The following is a 27618-nucleotide window of genomic DNA, read 5'->3' on the forward strand; positions in this document are numbered from 1 at the left end:
AATGATACATTTTCCCTAAAAGTGTCTGCCTCTGCACACTCTGCATGCTAATCTGTAGCCAGCAGTGGGTGGGAGTGCAGAAGGGACTGAGCAGAGCCACATACACTGTGTGAGAGGCATCAGCACAGCTGCTCTGCATTTTCTTCATAGCATTTTGCATTGAAATCAGCGTTGTCCATCTGAGCATTCAAATCCTGATCAGTTTACAAGCAAACTCTGAAAAGCTAGTTCTGCATCCAGTCATATATAAGGAGGAGCTGCTGTGCCATGAAGGCAGGGACTGCATGATTTCCCCACAGAGGGGAAGGACATGGATCTTTGCAAGGAGTAGGTCAGGAAATGCTGCTACCCTGAAAGACCAGAGAAGCAAGCAGCTGGCAAGGAGCCTTTAAGCCACTCTTAAATTACTCTACAGAGTAGAGTAATGACCTGACCTACAGCATGCAGCACAAGAACACAGTCTTCAGAGGCTGCACAGATTTCGTAAATAAACAGGATTAGGAATGTTGTGTTAAAAGAAGAAGGTCTGGGCAGTTTCAGCCCCAGTCTGAGCACACAGCTTCTAAGATCCATAGAATGTAGAATATGCTGAGTTGGAAGGGACCCACGAGGATCCTCAAGTCCAACTCCTGGCCCTGCACAGGAGACCCCAGGAATCCCACCCTGTGCTTGAGAGCGGTATCCAAACACTTCTAGAACTCAGAGCTGTGACCAGTGCCCTGTTCCAGTGCCTGACCACCCTCTGGGTGAAAACCTTTTCCTAATATCCAGCGTAAACCTTCCCTGACACAGCTTTATACCATTTCCTCAGGACCTGTCACTGGTCATGAGAGGGAAGAGATCAATTCCTGCCCCTCTGCTTCCTCTCATGAGGATGTTGAAGACCACAATGAAGTCTCCCCTCAGTCTCCTCCAGAATGAACAAACCATGCTACCTCTAGTGTTTCCCATAAGGTTTCCCCTCCAGTCCCATCACCATCCTTGTGGCATCTTTTGAATAATGTTCTCTAATAGTTCAATGTCTTTTTTATATTGCTGTGCCAAACCTGCCCCCAGGACTTGAGGTGAGGCTGCACCAGAGCGGGGCAGAACAATCCCCTCCCTTGCTGGCCATGCTGTGTCTGATGCCTCCAGGACAGGATTGGCCCTCCCAGCTTCCAGGGAGTGTGAATATGCTGATCATATGTGAATATGCTGATCATATTCAACTTGCCATCAGCCAGGACCCCCAGGTCCCTTTCCACGGTGCTTCTTGTTCCCCTGTCTGTACACACACCCAGTCTTATCCTGCATATAAACGTGTCCCACAAAGACAGAAGGGGTTTGTGGGCTCTGTCACGTGTGCCATAAAGCCGGGCTGCTGGTTGGTACCTGCTCTGCACGGGCCCCGCAGCAGTGCGGGAGCTGCGGCGCTGCCGCGGGCTCGTGTCTCCCTCTCGCGGCTGTCCCGGCTCCCTCTGTCCCTGGCTGTGTCCCTGCTGTCCCTGCTGTCCCGGCTCCCTCTGTCCCTGGCTGTGTCCCTGCTGTCCCTGCTGTCCCGGCTCCTTCTGTCCCTGGCTGTGTCCCTGCTGTCCCGGCTCCCTCTGTCCCTAGCGGTGTCCCTGCTGTCCCTGCTGTCCCGGCTCCCTCTGTCCCTGGCTGTGTCCCTGCTGTCCCGGCTCCCTCTGTCCCTGGCTGTGTCCCTGCTGTCCCGGCTCCCTCTGTCCCTAGCGGTGTCCCTGCTGTCCCGGCTCCCTCTGTCCCTGGCTGTGTCCCTGCTGTCCCGGCTCCCTCTGTCCCTAGCTGTGTCCCTGCTGTCCCGGCTCCCTCTGTCCCTAGCTGTGTCCCTGCTGTCCCGGCTCCCTCTGTCCCTAGCGGTGTCCCTGCTGTCCCAGCTCCCTCTGTCCCTAGCGGTGTCCCTGCTGTCCCGGCTCCCTCTGTCGCTAGGTGTGTCCCTGCTGTCGCTAGGTGTGTCCCTGCTGTCCCGGCTCCCTCTGTCCCTAGCGGTGTCCCTGCTGTCGCTAGGTGTGTCCCTGCTGTCGCTAGGTGTGTCCCTGCTGTCCCCAGCTCCGTGCTGTTTCTAGGTGTGTCCCCTCTGCCATCCCTGCTGGCTCTTGTGCCAGGCACAGTTTGGGCACAGCAATGGTTATTTGATGCTGAAGTGGTGTTTGCAGCCTGTGCTGAGCCTTGGTAGGAGCTGGTACCCGTGCAGCCAGGGTTAGCCTTGATGCAGGTTTCTGCTGTGTTGGTGGGCTCAGAGATCCCAGGATCAATAGTATCCACTTATATTATTATTACTAGTATCCAGTGTTATTTTCCGCTGTCCCTGCTCTGCCTCCTTGCCTACAGCTGAAGACCATGGTCTGAGCATCCTCCAGCAAAATGTCCTTCATTTGTCCTTGACACTCTGGAGACATCGCTGACCTCCCTGTGCTCTCCCTCTGCCTTCTGGCCAACAACAGCATTGCATTCAACTTAGGACCAATTCCACAGCAAACCCATAATCTTTAATTCTGTTAAAATCATCCCCATTTGGCTGTGGAAAAGCAGAGCCCGTAAATCATGATTAGTGAAAGCAAAGGGCCAGAGAAGAGATAATTAATTTCGCTTTGCTGTTCAAAGGCTGCACTGCCCTTGCTCAGTGGAGGATTTGTGCCCTTTAGACAAAAGGCTGACAAGTGTCACCTGTTAATCTTCTCTGTGTGCAGCTCTTTGCAGCGTGAGATGGTCCTGTCACAGGGCCCTGCTGGCTCTGGCAGCTGCTATTTGCAAGTCAGCTGCAAAGCTCTCCCTCTTTATTCCTCTGGCTATTTTTAGCATTTCTCTTTAGATGCAATAAAAAAAAAAGACATCTCATGTCGGTGATAACCAGGTTGTAGTGATTGTTCCCCTTAAGGGACAGACATGTTGGGCAATGGGAGGGGAAAGGCTTTCCAGGATTGCTCCAGTGTGTGTGAAACATCTGCTGGCTGTCACCCAGGGTGGAGACACCACTGTCACCTGCGGCAGATCCCTTCAGGAGCCTGTCTCCAGCACATCCAGTGTGTGGTGGTTCAGCTGGAGAGCTGGTTGCTGCATCAAGGGCAGGTCAGAACAGCTTGATATATGCAGAGGGCAGGCAGGAAAAGTCTGCTGAGCCTGCAGCATGTTCCAGAGTGGCAGGGAAGGGCTCTTGGGAGCATCAGGGCTGCATTTAAGGAGTTAAAAGAAGTCACAGTGCTCCCTGGAGCTCTTTTCCTTCCTGCTTTAACTGCAGGAAAAACAAGTGAGGGAATGGGGAGAGCCTGTCCCAGCAATCTCACCATACATGTCCCCCTCACCTCACAATCTCAGCCTCTCTCTGAGCCTTTGACAGACAGCTCATCAAGCTGAATTTGAGCATCTGAAATTTAGTCTATTCTGCTAAATCATTCCTGCTGGTTTTAATCCACATTCATACTGTATTTCTGCCGTTTTATTTTCCCCTTCCCTCTCCCCTCAAGGGAGAAGCAGTAGCTTTCTTGGAGATAGCTTATGATTTTTCCAGACAGAAATTGTTTCCATTCCAGGGTTATTGGCAATACCCAAATATATGTCCAGGAATTGGTCAAAGCCAAGATTTAGAGCTGCTGCTTCTAGTGTCTAATAAAGCAGGACTGCAAAAGGTCAGCCTCTGTGCAACATAGCAGCCAGTTCCACCAGCTAATGGCATAATCTATTATAGAAGTAATTCCTATGTCTTCCCTTCCCAGTCAAATGTAACAACAGTGGGGAACATTAACTGTCTAATTTAATCCTGAGTTTCTTATAGTGCTAGTAAACCCATTAACTAGGGCTGTTATCCAGACTGATTGAGTCTTGACCTTGGCCTGTGTTTTTAAGTGAGCTTTGCCATTCCCTTTGGGATCAGCAGCTCCATTCAAGCAGCAGCTCCACTGCCCTCCTTGCAAGGCTCTGTGCTGGTGGCCCAGCCTGGGTGGCCCTGCAGCAGTGTCCTGCCCTCTTGCTGTAGTTTGCACTGCAGAGCATTCATCATTTCAAGGTCATCCAGAGCTCTCTGACTTCTGAATTTATGGAGGGTAACAGCAGCCTTTGCTTTGCTGTAAGCACTTCCCCTTGCCATTGCTTCACCTTTACCCCAACAGCTCTTGTTCTTGTGCTTTTTAACACTGTCCTTCATACTCTCCTGCTTTTTCCCTCTATGTCATCAATGCAGGCTGCAGCATCAGCTGCTCTGTTAGCAGGTGTTTTTGCTTTCTCCTGAGCTGCCCCAGCTGCTGGGCAGAGCCTTTGCTAGCAGCATTCATAGTTAGCATCACATAACAGCTTGGAAGGGACCTTAAATATCATCTGGTTCCAGCCCTGCTGCCATGGGCAGGGACACCTCCTGCTAGGCCAGAGGAGGGGTGGGTTGGTGTGAGAGCACAGATGCCTTCTCTCCACACAGGTATAGTGCAGAGGGGTACTTGGCATCAGCCTTTGATGTGATTCTCCCTGGCAGGTAAGAGGAAATGGTTTATTGGATTGTTTTGAGTATTCAGAGGCCAGAGGGGTTTCTGTGGGTGGTCTTCTCCCACCTTTGTGTGTCCTCTGCAGTAACATGGCTGACTTTCCTCTAGAGAGGAATTGCTCTAAGACCTAGTTCTGGGTGTGCTGTGAACTCTCATAGCCCTCAGCTTCACTCAATCCTGGGCTTCCCCTCCTCTGTCCTGGTCCTCAGCATTTTGCTAATTAGCCCAAGCATCTGTTCTGAGCACAGCAGTGAACATTTCCCTGAACAGCTATGAGTTGTCTTGCCAGATTGTTATTTACATGCTGGTTCAGGTCACACACTCCCCAGGGCAGGAGTGAGACCCGAGTTTGGGCCATTTGTCTTCCATGAGTTGAAGAGAATAAAGAAAACATTTACCTTCTGGCTGATGGTCCATTCATCTCCTGCTGAATCTTATGTCTTTGTCTGTCAGATCTCCCTTTTTCCCGCACTATTTTGAGTTCTCTAGGCACTAGTTTTCATCCTTTTTTGACTCTCTGTGTGCAGCCCAAAATGCCTGAGCCAGCAGGGTCACGGAGTCTCGCTGGTCCTCATGTGCACCAGGACTCACTTCTTCCTCCTTGTATGGGCAAATCACGAGCCTGATAAAGCCTGTCTGGCTCTGGGCTCCCTCTTCCTCTGCTTCCCCTATCCCATGTCCCTGCAGATTTTCCAGCCCTGGGGCTCTCTCTCTCTCTCTGTGTGCACAGTTTATCCTGGGGAGCCACAAATCCAGCAACTCTGCCGTGGTCCCAGGGATGGCTGCCACGGTGGGGCTGACAGATGCCAGGTGGGTGGTGGGGCAGGAATTGTGTGCCCACAGGGAGCAGAGTGTGGCCCTGGACACTGGGGATACACCTTGTGCTTCTAAGGAGTTGGTGACACAGGAAATTGAGAGAAATGCTAAGCCTTCTCTGCAACAAATGCCAAATAAACGCTGCTGTTTCTCTTGTATCTCAGAATATCACCTGGAGTGTTGGTGCAAACAGTGGATGCAGGGCAAAAAAACCACTGAACTGAGGAAAATACACCCAAGCAGAGCCCCTCCCAAGCCTGTCACCCAGGATGCCAAGACTCCCTCATCCCTTTGCACAAAGGTGACATTTGTAAAGAGCTCAAGGGCAGGTTTTTCCATGCTGATGGCTCAGCAGCTCTCCCTGCGCAGCAGCAATAACCAGGTTTCTCAAAGAGCCAGGTCAGCGTAGAGGGGAGGTGCAGTGTTCTGTGGAAAAGCTGGGCCATTTAATGCAGTGCCCCTGTCACAGGGAGCTAAGCCACCCCATGAACCCATGCTAGTGACATGTCCTCTTCAGTCCCCGTGTGTGGTGAGCTGCTGATGTGTGTGTGCTGGCATCCTCCTTCCCTGTCAGAATAAATAAATACTCCCATGGGGCTGAGAGCAGGTCTGCAAATAGCTAATGAGAGCTGAAATCCCAACCTGAAATTACCACACTGCTGGTTGAATGGGGTTGGAAAAGAATTCCTTTTCTTTTTAATGTCTTTTAAATGTAACTGGCTAGCAGGGGGGCATCACCAAGGCTTTGTGGCTGACTCAGCTGTGTGAGAGCCTGCCCACCCCGCAGGCAGGGCTCCTCTCTGCCGTCACTTGTACCCAACCTGCAGCCTCCTCACAGCGTCCTTTGTGAGAAAGGGATTGGGGGAACGGGGGCTGCATCACTCCCTGGGTAATTGCCCCCATTCAGGGGAGTTTGGAGAAGTGGAGGAGGTTTGTAATTGTGCCTGGCTTTGGCACGCAGCAGGCAGAGAGCAGCACCCGGCACGGCAGCGTGGGTATCCCAGCACAGAGCTCCTGACGTGGCTCAGCAGCTGTGTCATGGCTTGGCAGATGCCTGTGGGACAAATGTAGGTGTCAAATGCTGGCCTCAAGCCTCCTCCTTACCATTTGCAGCAAGTTCTTCTACAACCTCCAAAACAGCTGCGTAAATCAGGGTCCAGCTGGGTAAATCTTCGTTTGTATCAGTGTACCACAGAGTTTGACTCTTTGGTGTTGCTACGCACGTCCCAGCGCAGTGACCAGCACCTGTAGCTTGCCACGGGCCAACCTCAGTACCTGGTGATGAGATTTGGAGGCTCTGTCCTCCCAACAGCTTTTCTTTTGCTGTGGTGACTGTGGCAGAGGCACTGCTGGTGTTTGAGGATGTTGTCCTGTTGCCACCCATATTCAGATCCTCTTTGTGGCTACAGTCATGGAAGCAGATGTGAAAACCACAGTGTGGACAGGGTGGATACTTCTGATGTTGAGCAGGAGGAAATGGGACCTTCTAATCAAAAAGGAGATGTATTGCTCTGTGTGTGTTATAAATGGATAGGGAATTGAGTCCCAAGGGGACTGATGACTGACCCCTGCTCATCTCACTTTTAACTACTGCTCTAGATGGATTATTTCCTCTGCAGAAATGAGGATTGGGAAGGGATGGCTACCAAGAGACAATCCTATAAGCTATTCTAGCAATCTGTTACCTGAAGAGGTGACAGCCATATATGAGCCTGAGATAGCAGAAATTTTCTTTAGAGGCAATTAGTTATAGCTAAACAAATGTTGACCAGCTGGTGACGGTGACTGCAGCCATTATTGGGGTTTTTTTGGGCGAGGAAAGAGATTTTAAATGGATTCCATCTAACTAAACTGTGTAGAAACCATCGAGTTTTGCTCAAAAAAAGACTCCATAGACGTCATTCATTTCAAAGATAAATCTGGTTCTTTAGTTACTGAGTTGCTTTAAAATGCAGATTAACCACTAGCCAAAATAATTTTCTCTTGCAGCTTGAATTTCAGTGGAGTCCATCTGGCATCTGCTGGGCAGTTTAGTGACTTCCTGGGGAGCATGGGCCCTGCACAGTTTGTTGGCCGTCAGACCTTGGCCACCACCTCGATGGGTAAGGAACACAAAGGAGTTGGGTGGCTTTAACTGAGCCTTGAACAGACAGCTCCTACAAGGCACCTAATAATGTGTCCAGCATCTGCTGATCTAACACTGTCCTGCTCCATTTCTCTGTTAAATCGAGTGAGCTTGGCTGAAAGGTTTTGCTGACTGCAGCAAATGTGTCAGGAGGAGGAGAGCAGCAGCTTTATGCTTTTCTCCCTCAGCTCTGAAAGCCACAGACTGAGTAAAATGCAGCTAAAATCCTGAAAATGCATCTTGTGGGGTTTTTCTTTCTGTAAGGCCCATCAGGCTCTGTAAGAATTTTGTTATGGTCCACCATAATTGCATTTTCCAAAGCAGCTTGCAGTCCTAGGTTCTTCCATTTGGAAGAGATGAGAAGCTTGCTGCCACAAAGAGTAGGAGACTGAGCAACCAAAGCCATTTTAAAGGGCTCCCAGTCAAGTTTGCTTTTGAAAATGTGGCCTGGAATCACTGTGGAGCTGCTCCAGAGTAATACAGGAGGAAATCAGGCACATACAGTTTGTTACAGTTTGTGCAGGAGGGACATGAAGATGGTTTTTTAAAGATTTTGTAACCCAATGATGTATTATTTTGAAAGTCTTCTATGTATTTTGACATTCTGGTTTAGGGGACGTGGAAATTGGCTTGCAAGAGCGAAATGGGCAGCTTGAAGTGGATATCATTCAGGCTCGAGGACTGACACCAAAACCTGGCTCCAAAACACTGCCAGGTAGGATGCTTTGATCTCCTAAAGTACTGCCCTGAACCTCTGCATCCCCCAATGCTTGTGAACAGGGAAAATTTGAATTTTTGCTTGGCAGGATTGAGCAGCCTGTGTGTGGTGCTGAAAACAAAGCTGCTTGGGCAAATCTTTTCCCTTCTGTAACTGCCTTCTTTAGAAACACCTGAGACATGCCACACTGTCTTTCCTAAAGTGAACATGAAGATTTTCGTCATATTTGACCATGTTCTTTGTTCCAGCTGCTTACATCAAAGCTTACCTGCTAGAGAATGGCGTGTGCATTGCGAAAAAGAAGACAAAAGTGGCTCGCAAGTCATTGGACCCTTTGTACAATCAGGTGTTGCTGTTTGCTGAGAGTCCCCAGGGCAAAGTATTACAGGTAAGATGAGCAAGTGTCAGGTCTGCCCCTCTCTCTCTTCCACCTCTCATGGAAGATACTGAGTCCTGTCGTGCTGGTTAATTAGCATAGATGAGAAAAAGCCAATGTTTGTGTCAAACCAAATGCACTCAATATGAACTTAGCAAAGGGAAAGGAATCCCTCTTTCTTCATACCCAAGCTGATGATTATTTGACACCCTGCCAGATGCCATGAGTGGATTGATTTTTAATTTTTTTAATTCTTTTTTTCCCAACCAGTTAGGAGATGGGTGGTACCTATAGGTGCTAAAATGATCTTGCAGCATGGGTTGCTTTCTGTGCTTATACACATTCAGGGCATTCTGCTTTGCCATCACCCAATTACATATCTTACCTTTTTCTACCTCTTTTCTGTTACTGCCATGTGTTTTCTGCCATACTCGTATTTTCAACTCTGTACCTATGTTTTCAGAGCAAAGAGTGATTTGCATTGTTAAATCTTATAAAAATAATTTCCATCCAATAACGCCTGGCTAAAGTCTATTTGTAATACTAATGTAATTAATCCATGAGTTTCCATTCTTCACCTCCACTGGTGTCTAAATTGCCAGCTAACCTGCTGGACCCTTTTCTTCAGTGACTTCTACCTCATTTGCCTTGATTAGAAGCATTTTCCCCTGATGCAACAAAACTGCACATTTATGACTGAAATGGAGTGGGACCTGGCTTGGTCTGCTCTTGCCTTGCATGGGTTTCCTTACCTGCTGCCTTGCTGCCAGGAAAGGCACTTATTCCAAGAATAAATTGAGGAGCTTGGCTTTTTTGCTAATGGACATGTCACCAAACTCACTTTGTGCAGTGGCTTGCTCCATCTCCTGCTGAGATGTGAACTTTTGGTTTTTGATTGACATTCATTGTCTCTCCTACCTCATTTTACAGAAAACTGTAGTGTTGTGGCTGTTAGGAGCCTAGGGAAAGAAGCTGTCAGGATTACCCAGAGATCACTAATTGTCATCATAACCCATCCTACTCATCCTCTCCTCTTCAGAGCACGGACTCACTCTGCAGTCAGTCGTCACCTTTGTCACGACAGGGCCACCTGGCCAGACCTCCAGCATGCCTAAGCCCATGACCCTCACTGCATTTGTTCTTCCACCCACTGGTCTCCATCGTGTCGTAAGTGTGACTCAGCTTTCCCTGCTCCTCTGCCAGCTCTTCCATTGCCCTTCCCCTGTCTGTGAGCCATTCTGGGCCGTCTGTGCTGCTTGCCCTGCATGTCACTCACGTGTGCCCCTTGTGTCGTGTCCCTGGCTCCTGCCTTTCCTCCAGGTGAGTGGCCATGCCTCATCTCCATCTGCCACGTGTGCAGAAGTTAAAACATGCTCTTCTCCTCAAACTGTTGGCTTTTGGCCCAAGTTGTTGCCCACCTTTTTTTTTTTGTTGGTTTATTTTTCCAGATCAGGAGCTCCTCCTGCCCTTCCTCCCCAGGCCACCTTTTGGTGTCCAAGGCCTGTTATATGGCAGGACCAGATTTTACCTGCAAGTGTTGGACTGCAGCCCTGAGGATACTTTGTGCAGGTGCTGCCCCTGCCCAGCAGAATGATGTCTTGTCCACATGCACATTCACCTCTGTTTCATGGGAGGAAAAAAAAAATCCAATAACATTAGGATTTGTAAACATGTGTTTAAAATAAAATAGTAATATCATCAGGCAGAACTTCACGTCGCCTGTTGGTAGAGTAAATATTTCTGGTCTTCTCAGACTGTAGGAAAGCTCCAGAAAGTTGGATGAGTCGAAGGATTGGTCAGACTTGTGCTTCCCAAGCAAGTGTGAAAGTTGGAGGATTAACTGTGCTCCCCCTTCTTGTCCCTAAGGTGATAGTCTGGGGAAACTATGGACGCATGGAGCGCAAGCACTTCATGGGAGTGGCCAGGGTTCTCCTGGAAGAACTGGATTTGTCAACTTTAGCAATCGGCTGGTACAAGCTCTTCCCAACTTCCTCGATGGTAGATCCCACCACAGGCCCGCTCCTGCGCCAGTCCTCCCAGCTTTCCCTGGAGAGCACAGTGGGACCCTGCTGTGACAGGTCTTAGTGAGTAAGGAAGGGGGAACTGCTTTTGTTTTTTAAACATGCTGTCAAGGTTTTGTTTGCTGGAACTCTGACCTCAAGCGCAATGCATGTTCAATCAGTTCTTGTGGAGCTGGAAGAGGAGGATAACCCAGTGACCTTAGACAGAAGATGAGGGGGAGGGCACTGTGCCCTCTCCGTCCGAGGAGGAGGTGCCATGGGGCATGAGTCCTAGTTGTCAAATTAGACATACACCTCTTGTTTCACTTCTCTCGCTGTCATTCTTGGACCCTTGTTTCAGATCAATATTAACCCTGGAAAGTTGCAGCATTCGAAAGAATTTGGGGGGAGTAAGGAATTGATTTCTCTTAGCTGTGCGTGTTAGAAACTTCTAATATGAATTCTTTCACAAGAAAGTACCTGAAAAATTTAGAGGTCATCATCTGGCCTAAAAAAGAGCAGGAACGGAAAGTTTAAGAGGAAGCATTAGGTCTTTTTATAATGTCTTTCTTTCTGAGAGGAAGAAGAAGAAAAAAACCTGCAACTCTTTCTTTAGAATCAGTTCCCTGTCACTGAGTCATGTTAGCTGTAACACTGTCGTTGCTGTGTTTTCAAACTGTGCCAAATTACCAGCAAGTGTCTTTACTGCATTATGTGTCTAACACTGCTGATGAAGCATACTTGGTGGGAGAACAAGTAGCACCCACTTAGAACAGACAGTTTAAACAGAGTTCGAGTTTAGCAGGCTAATTAACCACAGTTTTGCTCAGTAAAAAACCCCAAAACACTAGAAGTGGGAGCTGAACAACACACTTGCAGCTTGAGGTGTTTTGTATTGTCAGATAAGACATTCTGCAGTTTGCTGACTCCCTTACTTGTTGCTGTGCATCTTTCAGTCATGATGTCTTCTATCTCCTGCTTTTTTCCTTCATCTTCTTGGTACTGGTACATATCTGCTGGAGATGCTGTCCTTCCTTCCCAGACCTGAAACAGGACTGTTTGTTTTATTCTGCCATGGGAGAGGAAATGGGGGGTTCTGGGGGTGCACAAGAAAAGAATCTCAGTTTGCCATCTGAGAAGAAGGTGCTGGAGAGCCCACAACCCTCCCTGTGGAGGGAGGGGAGCTTTAGGCAGTCTTGGCACTACACAGGCATTGTCAAGTGTCCTGCAAGAGGAGATGTGATCCCCAAAGTACAGAGAGGTGGTGAGTGAGGAATGTGATGACACAGTGGTCACAGCACATGTGTTCTGTTCATTAAATGAGTAAAGCACATTTGCTGAGCTGTGGCAGCTGCTGCCAGCAGAGCCATGTGCTGGAGGAAGGGCTCTGGATCCTTCAGACAATTAAATTATCCAGAATCACAGAGAATCTCCAAAGATTTTCTGTTGATAGCTCTGTTTTGGCTAGGTTTTGTCTTAGTTCCTAAATGAGGATTTGATGACTGCTGTCCCAGAATAAACTTTTAGAGATGTTTTACTTTGTGGTTTAAAAGTGAAGGTCCCATGTCCCATGTAGGAATGAGCAGATTCTTGGCCTGTCATAGAGAAATACTGAGCATTTATTTCTGCATGTGGACCTCAGCTTTCTTAGAGTAAAAGCATGAGTGTTGAGTGGATGGTAAAAGCAGTTGCTTTTGGTCCTAGCTTGTCTATGGCATTTTAAATTATTTTGAGATAAATTACAGGATAGATGCAAAAATTATATAGGCCTTACAATAATCTGTAAAAAATTATATAATATAAAGAAGAGGGAAGGAGGACAAGGGACATAGAATGACTAATTTTTTGAGTCTTCAGTGGCAAAAGCCTCAACATTTCAGATAAATCTCTTAATTTCCTTGATCAAATATGTCTCTGGCCTCTCACTAATTATTTTTTCTAATGTATTAGACAATTTCTATATATTAGCTGAAGAAAGTTTGTTGCATGCTGGTCAAACTATGTTGTGGCGCTCTCTCTTTTATTTTTATTTTTAAAAAAGAAGCACATTTACTGTAATTCAAGTCAGCATCTTTTCCTCTTGGTATGTAGTGAGTACTAGGCAATATTGTACAATATGTGTATGAACTAGACTAGATTAGGTAGATTTAGTGGTTTGTAGCACTGGATCTTTTAATAACTATGACTTTAAAAGGACTGTGGGGAGCTCCAGGCACACACCAGACCTGGCAACAGGGCTTCTGTCTTAAGTTATGCCAAAAGCTTTGTATTGGTACTTAGTTTGGACATTATCTACCAGTAAGAGCTAAGTTAATCCTGAGTTTCCTGTGCCCAGTAAGACGAATGCAGCATTTTTGCAGTTTTTAATGGGGAGTAGGAGACTATAAATGCCAAAAATATTTCCCCAGAAAACTTTGTTTAACGACTGTCTGTCGAAAAGCTCAGTTCCTGTGTGCCTGGCAGATGCAACTTGTCTCTGTTTCCTGCCCCTCTGAAAGCTCTGCAGGCTCAGTGATGATCAATTTAGTTACCACAGGACTCCTTAACACCGAGGACTAGCTTCCGTCTGGTTTTAATCATGCTGAAGGGTCACTGTCAGGGTGAAATAAAGAAGTTATGGTTCTAGTTGTGTTATTTTTGTTAACATCTCCAATTCTGTAATTTGGAGGCAGTTTCACAGTCTGCTCCATGCGATTTTCTTCTGCATTTTTTACGTGGTTGATTGTGGTCCAGTGCTTTTGTTTGACTCACTCCAAGTCCTGTTTCTCCCCAGCAAGTGAACCCTGCAATCCCTGGCTGCCAAGCACGGCACAGTCACATGGACTGGCAAGTGCTTCCTTCACAAAGCAGACTCACAGGACACAGAGTGAGGCTGGGGGGAGTTGCATGGTACCCTGCAGTTCAATTCTTGCTTCACTCACACACATGATTCCTGCACTGGCCATGGTGTGTTGTAGTCAGAAAAGAACTCTGCTAGTTGCCCATCGATTTAAGACTCCCAGTGTAGCATCCAAGACAAGTCTCAGGCTTGGAATAGCCTATTTTTATAAAGCCTAACCCACTTTTCCCCAAAAAATTTGGCTGGCCAGTTTCTGTCTAAGGCGATGTGGTGTGAGAGTTGGGATTACCAGTGTGGTCCTGTATAAAGCAGCATTTTGCCATAGTGATGAGCAGCTGAAAACTGAATTTTTGTCCCCTTTGCAGTTCCTGGCTGAGTCTTTTCCTGTGCCTGAGTCTTGCTGTTGGTTACAGTGAGGGAGGGAGAGAGGAAAAGCAGGAGACTTAAAGAAAAGAACAAAAAGGTGTCAGAGTATTTTTGGTTGGTGAATGATTATGAGGGATGAGACTGAGGAGAGATAAATACCTGCCCAACTCAGGGGTGATTCTCTGTTCCTTGTGCATGAACTGCTGCATTGTAAAGGTAAGGGGAGCATTGCTGGCCAAAAAACCCATGGAGAGCCAATCCCTGATGTTACGTGCATTATGGAAAACAAAGAAATGTTGATGCTGAGAGCAGAATGATCTCTCCCCAGTGGGAATCCCCTGCACACAGGGAGAGCAGCCTTGCATGTGGCTTTGTCCTCTTTGTGCTCTGAGCAAAAAGCAGCCGTGACCATGGTCCTGGTTTGTTCAGGAAAAAAAATGTGATCTTTTTCCCAGTCTCCTGGTGTTTCTTTCCCTTTGCCCCAACGCAGCTGGGATGGCCAAGGTCCTCACTCTGCAATTCAATCCATGGGTCCTCATCCAGCAGCTGGAGCTGCTGGAGCATCCCTTTGCACTGCAGGCACTGTGGGCAGGGTCAGGGCCAGCATTTCTTGGCCATGGATTGTTTCAAAGGACGCTGCAGAATTATTTGCTTTGAGTGAAAATATATATTTATTGTTCCTAGCTGCCAGATCCTTTATCATTGTACTGTTCTAAATTTGCAGGTCTTCTGGAGTATGAATATCACAAGTTCCTGTAAAGGAGCTGTTTTTAAGATGTTGAGGCAGTTAACAGAATCTCAACCTAAGCATGTTTAGTAATGTTTAGACAGCAAGACAACTTTTTTATGAAACTCATTTTAAGTTAGTTTATTACATGCTGTTGGTAATATTTTAAAACAGGAAAAATATTTTTCTTTAAAGACAAAATGATATGTATGTTTTTTAACAGGTAACATAATTTAGTGTTTTCAAAAATGTTTGATGTTCTTGGTATGAAGTTTACTCATTCTTTTGATTTCTATGTTCCTTGTTATATTTTATCAACTTTTTTCCAAAAGAAAAGAGGCATATGTAAATAAACACCAGAAAAGAGTCCTATAAGAAATTCTGTTCAAACTGGCCATAAAATTATTAGTAAATATTTGTTATTGTTCATTAACTCTCAGCTACTTTGTTGAAAGAATAGATGTTGTATTTTCAAGATGAGAACTACTAAGCTAGTTTTGTCATAATCCTGTACTCTGTATAAAAATCTTTTTATAAACAAAGTCTAATAGGCTACCAAGCAATAATATATTCCATTGGGTGTGCACAGATTGTGACTTGCAGGCTGTAGTACATATTGTTGATACAGTTTATAATTGTCTTCAATCTGAACAACATCACTTTTGAAAAAGGTCCATATTAACTTTGATTGTAAAAAAACAAAGACTGGGCTGTTGCCTTGTGAGATATATTCATTCTATAGACTTCTCTGTGAGTGTCTGTGCCCATCAACATGAGATCTCTCTTAGGTGAAGAAAGAAACAGCTGTAGGTGACTTCATACTACAGAGGTAAAAAATAGTTTCAGTATAAACTTCATGACTGTTTCAATCTCCTGTTTTTCTTAGGCTATCTAGTATTTGTAACTTGACGAGAATGGTTCCCACTGCCATTGTAGCCCTGATAAAGCAAAAAAGCCTTTGCACTCTGGGGCCACTTGAGTTCTGCCTGACAGCTGCCTATTTTCCTCAAGATACCTGGGGCAGGCTAAAGGGAGGGGTTTTTTTCAGAGCAGCAGATGGGGCTGCTCTTCTTTAAAGGCTCTGTGGGTTATTTTGTCCATTTCATAGGTGGTATTTGTCCATTTTGTTAGAAAATTCCACCCAAGGCAGAGAGGTTGCACCTTTGCAGGGGATCACAGGGGACCAAGGTGTAAAACAGGCACAGGTTGTTCTGTGCCTTGCTTCAGAAACTTGCTAGTGCTGGGCTCTCTGGTTTTTCCAAAGTGGCAGGATCAGGATACTGGATTTTAAGTCAGCTCCATCATTGATGCAGTGATAGAATAAAAGAGCTTCAAAACAGCATCCCAGTCCATTGCCTGTGGATTCCTGCCAGCATTTCCCACAGGACAAGTGTCCGTGTTGTTCTCAAGATTGCCAGGCTGCTGGCTGTGCAGGCAGCAGGTCCCAGTGGTGCTGGGAGCCCCAAGGAATGCTGGAAGAATTCCTGGTTTTTATTAAATGCTTTGAAGAGAGAGAGAGAGAGATGTGTGTGAATGCAAAGTGCCATCAGTAGAGGAGTCCAGGGCCTATTTGTGACCTGAAGGGAGCATCTAAAATGAAATTGCAGCTGCCAGATTTGAGCCAAGCATTTGAAAAGAGGATGATCAGTGAAAAGAGAATGATCAGTGAAAGGCTTTTTGTGTTTACCCCAGTGCACACCAGGCAAGGTGTGTGTCTGTGAACACGGTGATTCCACAGGGAGTTTGCAGGTGATCAGGTGTTCTCAGAATGTGGCTTCAGCTCTCACTGCCAGACTCCTCTGCTCAGTGGCCACGTCCCAGTCACCAGGCAGCCTCAGATCCATCCCCAGCTGCTCACCCTCGACAGCAGCATCACACTCACCCCTGGGGAACCTCCACTCTCCCCACAGTACAGGCACCCTCTGCACTCCCTTCCCCGAGGTAGCTGCTTTTATCCTGGTGGAGGAGAGGAACCAGGGAGAGTTTCTTTGTAGCATTTGGTTCTTTGGATTTCAGTGGCTGAAACAGAAGGACCTTGCACCAGCCCTTTCCAGAGCACCAGCAAACAGAGACAGTGACCCAAGGACTTTCCCTTTGTGACTTTGCAGTGGCTAAAATGGCAACCAAAGCAGTCCAGCTTGGCCAGGTCCATGGACAGCCTTGGCATTCACTCTGGGCGTGTTACATGGGCTGAGCCCCCTGTGCAGGGGCAGGGAAGGGCTGTGTCTGGCAGAGAGGCCATGTGGGCACACACTGTGCCCAGGCAGCTGTGAGCTCCACTCACTGAGCCATGGTGGGAGCAGAACCAGCCAAGAGAATGACTGAGGCACACCTTGCTGAAGCCATCCCACAAGCTTTGCAGGGGCTGGTTTTTGTGGTTGTTTGAGCATCAGATGTTAGGATATCTGCCCACAGGGACTCCAGGTCCCACTAATGCCAGCCTGGAGCTTCAAATCCTTCAGCAGTTTTTTTTCTTTGGGGCTGCTGCTTCTGACCCAGTGCTGCATGCTGGTCTCTTCTTTGGTGATTCCATCCTCTTGACCTGGAGCTGGTTTTAGCTTTGGAGCAAGGGAAAGTGAGGTTTGGGAGGGTGAATCTTAAGGCATGTTCCTCTAGCCTCACCACACTGGGATTGTCTTCTCCTGCTCCCTGCACAGTGAAAGGGCATCCTGGGGATGCAGTGCCTCCCTGAGACCCCCTCATGCAGCACTGCCATGGCCTGCCACCCACCAGGGATGCCCATGTCCTGCCAATGTATTCAAACTGTTTCCTTTCCCATCCTTGGAAGGAGCCAGGGCTCCTCTGCAGGGCTGGGCAGCCCAGGCAGGCGGGATGTGCATCCCTGACAGCCAGGAGAAGACAGGGAGCTGCCTCTGGGCTGGGAGAAGGGCAGCTCCCAGCGAGCTTTCCTCCACCTTTCCTTTTCTTTCCCCAGCACCCTCTGCTCCCTCCATGAGTCCCCACTTCCCTCTGGACACGAGGCCTTATTCCAGCCCGAGGGGGCTGAGGCTGCCCACACATCTCTGCACTGACACATCCATCCCCCTTGGTGTGGCAGAGCTGGCCTCTGCTCAGGGATGGGTCAGCCATCCCCCAGCCCATCCCTGCTCCCACCCCACTGCCAGGGCCTGGCCACTGCAGGGAAATCTGCTTTCACAGGTTAAACCTTTTTACTTCATTAATTGCTCCACAAAACCCAGCGACTTTGCAGGCACTACAACACTCCTCTTGCTTTACCCTAGGAGTGGGGGCAGCTGAGATCTGCTCTTTTTGGCCTCTCCAAAACTTTCTGGAGGTTTTTAACATCATTTGATGGGATGTAACCTCTGTGGAGCCAGAGGGAACACAGGCAATGGAGCTGGCAGCCTGCTTGCCCAGGTGGCTTGGAGGTGCCTGGGCTGCCTTGGGTGGAAGGTGGGACACTGGCCACTCGTCTGTAGTCAGGAGAGGATTCTGCTATACTTTTTCCTGTCTGTAGGTTTTATTCAGACAATATGTAATGAATAAGTGATTTACAATTCAGTGTTAAGCTAATGAAAATGTTGATAATGGTGATAATAAAACCTTTTTTTTTTCCTACGGTGTGTTGGAGGTTTTCTGTGGAGTGTGTCTGCTCTCTCTCTCTTGTCACCACCCTTATCTTCAACCTGAGATTTCAGCTGGACCCTTCCTTCTCCTTGTGCCTGTAGGGAATGAGACCAGCTCAGCCTGGTGTGCCCAGTGCTCTGTGGAAGGGCTGTCACTCTGGCCCCCTCAGTCAGCCCCAGCTTCAAACCTGCATTTCCCTGAGCCACTTCTGGATGTTATTTGGCCATGAGCATCTCCAGGCACTGAGCTAAGCTTGCTCTGCTCACCACCCAGTCTAAAGCTCCTGCTGTTTTCTTTCCAAGACTCTTCATGGTCAGCCCTGGCCATTCAAGGGTGATTTTGAAACCCTGGAGGTGAAGACTCTACTGGCAGAAAAAAGCCACCCCTGGCCCAGGCTGTTGGGAACATCCAGTGTGGGTGCAGGGGAGCCTGAGGGCCCCAGGGAAGGAGACCCTCAGGTGTTACTGGGTGTGCAGCTGTACCTGGGTGACCTGGAGCTGTGAGCCCTTGGGTGGGAAATGTCTGGGGGATGCTGCTGGAGGGGTCTGTGGAGGAGGTGGTGGTGCTGAGAATAGGCTGGTGCTGAGAATAGGCACCATTCTCTGGGCAGCTACTGCAAGTCCTTTTCCCATGGGAATGAGGGATCACAAAGTTCGCTAAGAATTTCTTAAAAGGTGTTTGTGGTGCCTCCAAATCCCTCTGCAGGTCATCAGGGTGAGACCAAGGGGCAGCTTCCCTCCTGCCCCAGCTACAGCCCCTGGGGGAGCAGTGATGGAAGGGGAGGAGGAGGAGGAGGAAGAGGGGGGTGTCTATAGAGTGTCAAGGGGCAGCCCAGCATCTCCCACCCTCAGACCACCACCAGCTTGCCAAGCAGGAGGGGGCTGAGGCTGTCACTGAGCAGCCAAGCAGTGCTGCCTGGAAGCTCAGGCCACATGGAAGCAGCAGCTACAGGCAGCTACTGTCACCTCACCACCAGCACTGCCCTCCAGGGTGTGGAGGTCACACCACCAGCCCTGCTGCCTCTGCATGGCTGCATAATGGTCTCTGGGACACAACCACGGAGCCACTGAGCTTGGGCAGTGCGCTGCTGAATCCAGAGGGAGAGTGCAAGGCTGGCTCAGCCTCTGGGTTCAGGTTTTCTCCTGCTTCAGCTCCACCAGAGGTGGATCTCACCATGCAGGTGCCTTGAGCAGGAATCAAGAACCTGCTTATTTCCACAACTGTGGGTGAGGGTGAGGTGCAGCCCCATGTTGGCCACTGGGAGATGTCCAAGGTTCAGTGTGGAAAGAGGGAGGGATTTCCATCTGCTCAGCTCTAATGGCAAAGGGCAGCACAGCAACAGCCAAACCTTGGGCTGAAATCCATGGGGAGGGTGGGGGAGATGGGACATGGCAACAGAAGGGCTGAGCTGGTGGGATCAGCGTGAAGTGACACGCTGAGGAGCTGAGAAGCCAATGAAAGCCTCATTGTTAAGCCTGTTTTCCACACTCACAGCCTGCTTTGTTCCCCCCTCCTCCCCCTTTCTCTTTAACCCAAGGCTCACCCAGCTGGGGCAGGGCTGCCCCACTGCTGCAAATGAGGCAGTGGTTGGACCTCCCAGCCCCTGGAATGTCTCACCCACCCAAAGGGCCTGGGAGCACCCAGGTGAAGGTGTCACAAACCAGCCCCTGGTGGCAGCCCAGCAGCACCTGCATCCTCCTCTCTGCCTGGGTGCCCACGGGGAGCCAGCCTTGGGGCTTGGACACTTCCCTTTGCTCATCCTTGTGACAAATAATCAACCACCACCTGATGGATTCACCTTTTATTAACCTGCCACCCAGAACAAAAGGAGGAGAGAGCAAAGCCTGCCCTGAGACCTTCACAATGCCGGCAACTCTGCATGCTTTCCCCACCAGGAAAAGGAGCTATTTCTCCACAAAAACCCCCTCAGAGGGTATTTTAAATAGAACTGAGAGTTAAAATGTCCATTATTGGAGAAAAAAAAAATCAATAGAGCTCCTACCACTGTCAGAGCCCTGCTTTCATGCAGATGAGAGAGGATGGACAAAGGCCACGCTGGGGTCACCAGCTGGAAAGAGCAGCCCAGGTGTGGCTGTGCAGGTACCACAGGGGGATGAATGTGGAGATGGGACCACCCCCACCTCAGATAACCCCAGCAGCAACAAGCACAAACCCATGGGCTCACAGGGACTGGGAGGAGGTGAGGAGCCAGCACAGCTGCTGCAACACATCACCTTTCCAGCTGGAGGAAAGGTGGGGAAGGAAGGGGTGATTTTAGGTAAGAAAAAAAAAAAAAACTGCTTAGGACCAAGCTGTTTGCAGGTGACTGTAGTTCAGGAGGCTCTCCCTGGGGCTGCCCTCAGTACAGGCTGGGCTCAGCACAGAGTAGAGCTGGGACTGGGCTGGGCTGGACTGGACTGGAGGAGTTCAGTTTCCCCTGGGAATGGGGCAGTGTCCCTCCAGCCATTTCAGCAAGGAGGACCTACCCATGGTGGGGAGGTGTAAGAGACAAGGTGTGCTGGTGGGCAGGTGGGTGAGTACATGGGCCTTCATCTTCTAAAAGCACTGAGCCAGCCACAAGCCTGAGCTCTCACCCAGAGGGCTGCTCACAGGAGATGAAGTTCCTCCATGAAGCTGTCCCCATGTGCTGAGCTGCAGGACTACAGCCCATTCCCTCCTGCCCACCCACCAGCTGCAAACCTACTGTGTGGCACTGACTTACCTGCACCTGGTGCCAGGGGACAACTTGGTAGTCCCCAGCCTTGCAAGGCTTGCTCACACACACTTTGCTTTCGACACTCTCAGCAAATGCAGCCCAGCCCATGGAGCAAGAGTCATGTGCTGGCAGCAGCCACAGCCAAGGCTCAGCAGGGTGGGAGGGCAGCAATGCAGCCTTTGGGGAGCAGGGAGGTGGGAGAGCAAACCTGCAGCTCACTGGGGTGGGAGAGGGCGGCTCTTGCCAGTCCCAAATGTTTGAACCTACTTGGGAGGAAAAAGCAAAGAAAAACTAACAATGTCATTCAGTGCCTGCAAAAAAGGAATCATTATTTCCCAACAGGATTTAGAGGCTCCTGCTGGGGGGAGGGAGAGGAACTGAAGAAATGAGTAAGAAGAACCTGACATCTCTGTTCTTAATTTATCACCATAGTAAGGGTGGAGCAGTGAGTGTGGCTCGGCACACACTCCTAGATGGATCTCCTCCGCAGCCGGGGGTGCTGCCTGCAGCGGGGGCTGCTGGAGGACAGAGTGCTCCCTGGGGAGGAGCCGGTCTGCCCCCGCGTGCTCAGGGACACCTCGTCGATTTTGTAGGAAATGGAGTTGTAGTACACGGGGTTGGTGTGGCAGCTCAGGGTCTCGGGGTGGGAGGGCGCCGGGCTGCCGCACACCTGGGGCCTGTAGCACAGGCAGGTGCAGAAGGACGGCACCTCGGCCGCAGACACGGCCGACTGGCGCCGCTGCCTCTCGGCCTCCTCCTGCACCAGAGGGATCAGGTTCATCTGGCTCGTCCTGTCCTCTGCGGGGAGAAAAATGGCGTTGCTGCTGCGGCTGTCCTCCTTGGGCTTGAGGTGGATGTTGTTGCGGGCTCTCCTTAGCGAGGCTCGCTCTTCGGCGTCGCGCCGCTCGTCCTCCGAGTTCATGGTGAGGAAGCGCAGCACCACCAGGTTGAGGAAGGCGCCGATGACGGTCAGGCCCACCAGGATGTACATGAAGCTGAAAGCCACGTACGGGGGCTTCTTCTGCAAAGCCTCGTTCTTCTGCAGAGCCACAAAGTCTCCAAAGCCAATAGTGGTCAAGGTGATGAAGCAGTAGTAGTAGGCATGGAAGAAAGTCCAGCCCTCGAAATAAGAGAAGGCTGCGGCGCCGATGCACAGGGTGCCCATGCAGGACAGAAAGCCCACCAGGACCATGTTCTCCATGGAGACGTGGGTTGTCCTCATGCCCAGACATTTCTTGATCTTTTTGAGCAGTAGCCTCACGACGGTGTTCATGCGCTCCCCCAGGCTCTGGAACATGACCAGCGTCAGGGGGATGCCCAGGATGGCGTAGAACATGCAGAAGACTTTGCCAGCATCTGTGCCTGGAGCAGCATGCCCATAACCTGTGAAGGACACAGGGAAGAGGAGAGGCGGCATCAGGACCTCACTGTGGCTCCCAGCAAGGCTGCCCTGTGACCAAGAGGAGCAGTAGAAAAATGAAGGGAAGAATGGAACTCAATAACAGATCTGTAGGCAATGCTAATGGGGCCATGGGATGCTCATCCTTTGGGATGATGGCACATTTGTGTAGGCAGAACCTCATTTGACCCCTAAAGAGAGAAGGTACCCTCCTGATAGCCCCCAGTGTCACAGAGGCCAAGAGAAGGCCTAGAGCTGGACTGGGGTCTGCAAGCCTCCTGCAGCTCATGAATAATTCAGAGATTGATGCTGTGCCAGTACCAGGTGTGCAGGGTAACCTGAACCCCACAGCGATGGGGAACAGAGGCTCTGCAAGATGCTGAGACCAAGAGCGCCGGATCACCCTGTGGGGAGGAACACACCCAGCCAGGACCATCCACAACTGCCCTTGCAGGGGCACTGCCACCTCCCCTGTCACCTGCTCCTCCTCCTCCCAAGCCATTCAGTGTCACATGCACATTTGAGTCTCAGCTGTAGGAGCTGTTGGACAGGAGCCAGAGTGACCCTGCAACCCTGTGCTATAGGGACAGTCCCCACAGGAGCAGCTCAGTCTGGAAGGACTTCTGCAGACCCACTCCAGATTTACTCCAGTGTCCCTAAGACTCAGACCTAAAGCACCACTGGCCTGTTGGGGAGGAGGGGCTGTGCTGGTTTAGATGCAGGGTAGGGAGCATTGATGTCACCTGTCAGCCCTGTCAGCCCTTTTCCTCAGGACAAGGAGCTCCAGGACAACAAGGTTCTCCTTGAACACCTTCTGAGATTTAATTTCTCCACCTTGGCCCAAGTTTCAGAGCTGTGACTCAAGGACACACACAATCACACTGTGAGGCACAGTGAGGTATTCACTGCAATCTTCCGGGCTCCAGCGATTCCGTGCCCACCTCAATTACAGCAGCTTAGCAGAAATTGGTGGCCCCTGACCTCAGAGGATGAGTAACAAAATCAGAGCAAGGGAGTCACGTGGCGTGGGGAGTAACGGCATCCAAAGGCATCCAAAGGCATCTGAGCCTTTCTTTTGAGTTGCTTCTACAAGAAACTACCAGGGCCTGAAACTTCCCTTCTGCAAGTGCCTGCAGAACAGTGCCAGCTCCTTCCTGCACTGCTGCCAGGCCTTCCACAAACAGCTATTTGTATTTTCACTTTCTGCAGGAATTTGTGTGACTTTTACATGGGGGACATGGGGAAAAACACCCTCTTATTGCCCCACAGTCTTAAGTGGTGACTTGGCTTCACCTCAGTCCTTGCTGCCCGTGGATTTCCAGGATACTTGGGGAAGGTGCTGCACCCAATGATGGAAGGGCCAGAGGAGGATAACCATGTTATCCTGGGCTCCTGAGCACACCTCCTGCTCCAGGAAACTCCTGCATGGGACAGAGTTGAGGGGCTGAGGACAGCATTATCCTTCACCATGCTGTGCTCAGAGCTGGTCCAGCAGGCAGCAAGGGACCAGCTTCTAATTGCTCTCTCTGTTCACAAATTCACACAACAAAAAATGATGGATTTAATACCTGCATGCCACATTTCATTAAATAGAGAGCAGACAGGAGACTGCAGTGGCAAAACCTCCCAGTCAGATCCAAGCTTAATAACTGAGTGCAATCACCAGGTCCCAGGCTACAAGATAATACAATGACAGCAATGAGGATGTAAAGATAATGATCCACAAGAGCAGTAAGTGGAAAAACAATTGTTATACCCTGAGAGACTGTTGAAGGAGTGTTTGACTGATGGTTTTGAAATGACAAAGGGAATTAGAAAGAGTAAACACAGCTACAACAACATTAAAACTGAGATTTGGAGCACAGCCCAATATAAAGAGATCTTACATGTCAGTGTTTGAGAAATACGGCACCTGGGCTGAAATTATTTATCACAGGGGGTGTGTGATAAGCACAGCCATTGTTTGTCACAGCCAACAGGAAAATCATGTAAATGAAGCTATAACCTGTCAAGTGATGATGGGGATTTTTGCTGAAGCTGTTCATCTTTCCCTCCTGCTGGGGTCTGACCTGAACCATGCTTTGAGCCCACTGTGGTTTGCTGACCATGTGTGTTCCCAGCTGCGCAAACCCACACCACATCCCATGGGAGCACAGGGAGACCCCAGGCAAGACCTGCAAGATACCTGTCCCTCTTCCACCTCTTGTCCTCTGGTAACACAGTGCAGCTGATCCCACCAACCCTTGTCCTGAGGGATGATGCTCCCAGCTACCAGAGGTATTTCAACCATCCCAAGCCCTTTGGGAAGGCTGAAGTCCTGTCCTGAAGAACAGGAGGGGGCTGCTGGCTGTGCTGGGGCTGGATTTGGCCTCAGGATTCCTGCCTCCAAAACAGATCTGCTGAAATCCCAGCACAAGCAGTGACACGAGCACGGGATCCCTGTCTACCCCCACGGGATTCTAAGGGTGCATGAATTAATCAAAGTGGATTCATTAAACAATGCTCAACTCCCATGTGGCAAATCTCACCTCAATTAAGGCAACCCTCATTCAATTTGGTTTCATCCTCTTGCAAAATTGAAGTGGACAAACCAAGGCACTGGGCTCTAGTATGGATAAGTGAGTCTACAGGGGAGTTTAATGTGATTTAATCACTCCAGGCTGACACCCCTGTCTCTGCAGGGCTCTGTGCAGGCAGAGCAGCAGGCAGTGGCTCGTGGCTCTCTTGGCTCCATGAAGCAGATCTCACACGGCCAAACGCCCAGAGTTTTGAGCCAGCAAAGAAGCCAACAATTCTTGCCCAGCTCTTCACGCAGCTCACTGGCTACAGCCAGCACAAGGGACAGACACAGCCCCTACCTCTGCCCTCCCACACCACTGCCAACTTTGGCAGCTGCCTGCTCCAAAGGTTCCCGCAGGAGCTCCCCAAGCTGCTCTGGCTGGGACAATGTCGTGTCTTGGGGCCCCGGCCAGAGCAGCACCCCCAGCACAGGGCGGCCCCAGCCTGCCCGTGGGTGACCTCACCCACCACTGGGCACTGGGGTCCCACAGGGTCAGCTCAGGGACGGCCTGAAGAGATGTCCCAGCCTCGCAAGGGTGACACCTGCCTCTGCCGTGCGGGCACCCCCCAGCCTGCCCTGGAGCTCCCGGTGGTACAGGAGGTGTGGGGCTGGAGAAGGACGGGGCACGGGGACATGGAGGGACATGGGATGCAGGGGCGTGGGGATGGAGGGACACGGGGTGCAGGGAGGTTGGATGGAGGGACACGGAGTGCAGAGGTTCAGCGATGGAGGGATGCAGGGATGCCGGGCGCGCCGGCCGGGCTGCCCGCACTCACCGATGGTGGTGATGACCGTGATGGCGAAGTAGAAGGAGCCGGCGAACTTCCACTGGCGGCCGGCGCGGTGCGGCTCGGCCTGCAGCACCAGCCGCTCCAGCTCCCGGTAATCGTCGGCGGAGAAGCGGTACTTCCTCCGCAGCTCCCCGCGCTTCTGCTCCAGCAGCCGCTTGCGGCCGCTCTCCGCCTCCGACTCCAGCGCATCGAAGACCGCGGCGCCCACCAGCAGGTAGGAGAAGATGCAGAGGATGAGCGCGGCCGTGCGCAGGTTCTGCCGCTTCATGGCGAGGGGCGGCCGCCGCGCTCAGCCCGGGCTCCGCATGGCCCCGCCGCCGCTGCCGCCCCCCGCCCGCCCCCCGCGCACCCCCGCGACCGCGCACCGCCCGCGCACCTCCGCGACCGCGCACCGCCCCCCGCGCACCGCCCGCGCACCGAGCCCGGGCCCCGCGCACCGCCGCCCGCGCACGGCTCACCCCGCACCGCGCACCGAGCCCGGACACCCGGACACCCGAGCACCGGCTCCTGTGGGCGCTGGGCACCGGCTGCTGCTGCCCCGGGCACTGGCTCCTATGGGCTCTGGGCACCGGCTCCTGCGGGCTACGCACACCTAGGCTGGCTCTGGTGTGCCCTGAACCCTCCCAGCCTGGCAGGTGAGCCCTAGCGAGGCCACGGTTCATTCTCATGCCAGTGACAGCAGTAACATCCCTGTTCCCTGGAGCTGCCCCTGGATGCTCCCAGGCTGGAGGAGGTTCTTGTGCCTACACCGTCTTGGCTTGCCCTCCTGAAAGCAAGGGCCTTTCGGGCTGTGGCTGTCCCCAAGTACCCTGTGGTATCACCCCTGTGGTATCACCCCTGCACAGGCAGCCCTGGCTCCTGCTGCTCTGCCCAGCTCTGGGCTACTTCACACCCATGGCACTGAGGAACACTTAAGTGTTACCTGTGTAATCCATTCGTGTTACCTGTGCAATCTATCTGTGCTATCTGTGTTATCTATCTGTGTTATCTATCTGTGTTATCCATCTGTGCTGTGTTATCTATCTGTGTTAACTGTGTTACCTGTGCAGTATATGTTATCTGTCTGTGTTATCTGTGTTATCTATGTTATCTGTGTTATTTATCTGTGTTACCTGCGTTATCTATCTGTGTTATCTGTGTTATTTGTCTGTATTATCTGTCTGCTTTATCTGTGTCATCCTTTTCCCAGCTGGTTACCAGAGCAGAGTCTGGCCTGCTGTGTCCAGTGCTGTTTTAAGAGGGCAGAAAGGAAGAAAAACAGATTCAATGTTTCTGCTGCTTTCTTTGGCACATTGGTGAGAGGCTGCAGACAATGTGGGAATGTGGGGACTGTCCAGCCTGTGCTGGTGTGGGGGGCAGTGAGCTCAGCCTCTCTGCACTGATGTGCTGTGGACAGCCCAGGTCAGCCTCAAGGAGCAGGGAAGTTAGCTGTGGTAGGAGGCAGAGCCCACAAATTGAAGATGCTGTTTCTCATTCCTGGTTACCATAGCTTTTATGTAACTCCTATACTTCACTTTTAAAAATAGAAAGATACTTCTGAGTTGTGTGTTGCAGGCGATAGTATCTCTTTCAGGAAAATAAACTCTTCTTTTGGCTGGGAATAAAACACACAAGTGAAAAAAATGACAAGGCTTACATCCTTCTTCATCCATCTTGCTTCCCTCTCTGGACAGGAGAAGATGCTTTGGGATTTAGTTGCACCAATGAAGGTTTGAACTGGACATAAGAAAAACTTTTTAACCATGAAGACAGTGAAACACTGGAACAGACTGCTGGGGGAGATTGTGGCACCCTGTCACTTGAGGAATTTAAAAATAAGATAAGCAGATGTCTGGGTGTCTGCTGAAAGTGCTCTGGGTGCAGTGGGTGCTCTCCTGAAGGAGGAGGTGACTCAGTGCTCTCCTAGAGCCCCGTCCATCCCCGTCCTCAGCATTCCCATGGCCAGCAAAGGGACACAGTGGCCTTTTCTACTGTAATTGTGAACTCTTTTTCACCCTGGCCACTTGCCACTTCCCTCCTCCTTGCTGAGCCTCCCTGCCAGCACCATTAGTGAAAGTTGTTATTGGAGAAAAAATAGACTCCAGCATCCATCAGGAGCAGCAAAGCTGTCGGGTGCTGCTCGACATCT

The 27618-nt window shown here is 50.4% G+C and overlaps 2 protein-coding genes across 2 annotated transcripts in view; one reads left to right on the top strand and one right to left on the bottom strand.

Annotated features, from left to right (window-relative positions):
* The window catches only part of RIMS4 (regulating synaptic membrane exocytosis 4), a 55812-nt gene extending 37797 nt beyond the window's left edge, over nt 1-18015 (top strand). Inside the window, exons 3-6 of the mRNA XM_066561862.1 lie at nt 7275-7387; nt 8024-8125; nt 8377-8516; nt 10371-18015. Of these exons, the coding sequence (XP_066417959.1) occupies nt 7275-7387; nt 8024-8125; nt 8377-8516; nt 10371-10589 (574 nt within the window). The 3' untranslated portion in view covers nt 10590-18015. The remainder of the gene's footprint in view (nt 1-7274; nt 7388-8023; nt 8126-8376; nt 8517-10370) is intronic.
* Nucleotides 18016-19810: 1795 nt separating this feature from the next.
* On the bottom strand, nt 19811-25794 carry KCNK15 (potassium two pore domain channel subfamily K member 15). Its single transcript, XM_066561418.1, has 2 exons — nt 25476-25794; nt 19811-22123 (listed from the first exon to the last, which is right to left on the bottom strand). The coding sequence occupies exons 1-2, from the start codon at nt 25756-25758 to the stop codon at nt 21210-21212; spliced, it is 1197 nt and encodes a 398-aa protein (XP_066417515.1). The 5' UTR covers nt 25759-25794; the 3' UTR covers nt 19811-21209.
* Between the last annotated feature and the right edge of the window lie 1824 nt (nt 25795-27618).

The sequence above is a fragment of the Molothrus aeneus genome, chromosome 17, assembly GCF_037042795.1.
Source record: "Molothrus aeneus isolate 106 chromosome 17, BPBGC_Maene_1.0, whole genome shotgun sequence".
Classification (NCBI taxonomy): Eukaryota; Metazoa; Chordata; class Aves; order Passeriformes; family Icteridae; genus Molothrus; species Molothrus aeneus.

Coding starts and splice junctions, on each gene's coding strand:
- KCNK15 (XM_066561418.1), bottom strand. CDS start 25,758: ATGAAGCGGCAGAACCTGCGCACGGCCGCGCTCATCCTCTGCATCTTC. Junction 22,124..25,475: donor CACGGTCATCACCACCATCG/GTGAGTGCGGGC, acceptor TGTCCTTCACAG/GTTATGGGCATGCTGCTCCA.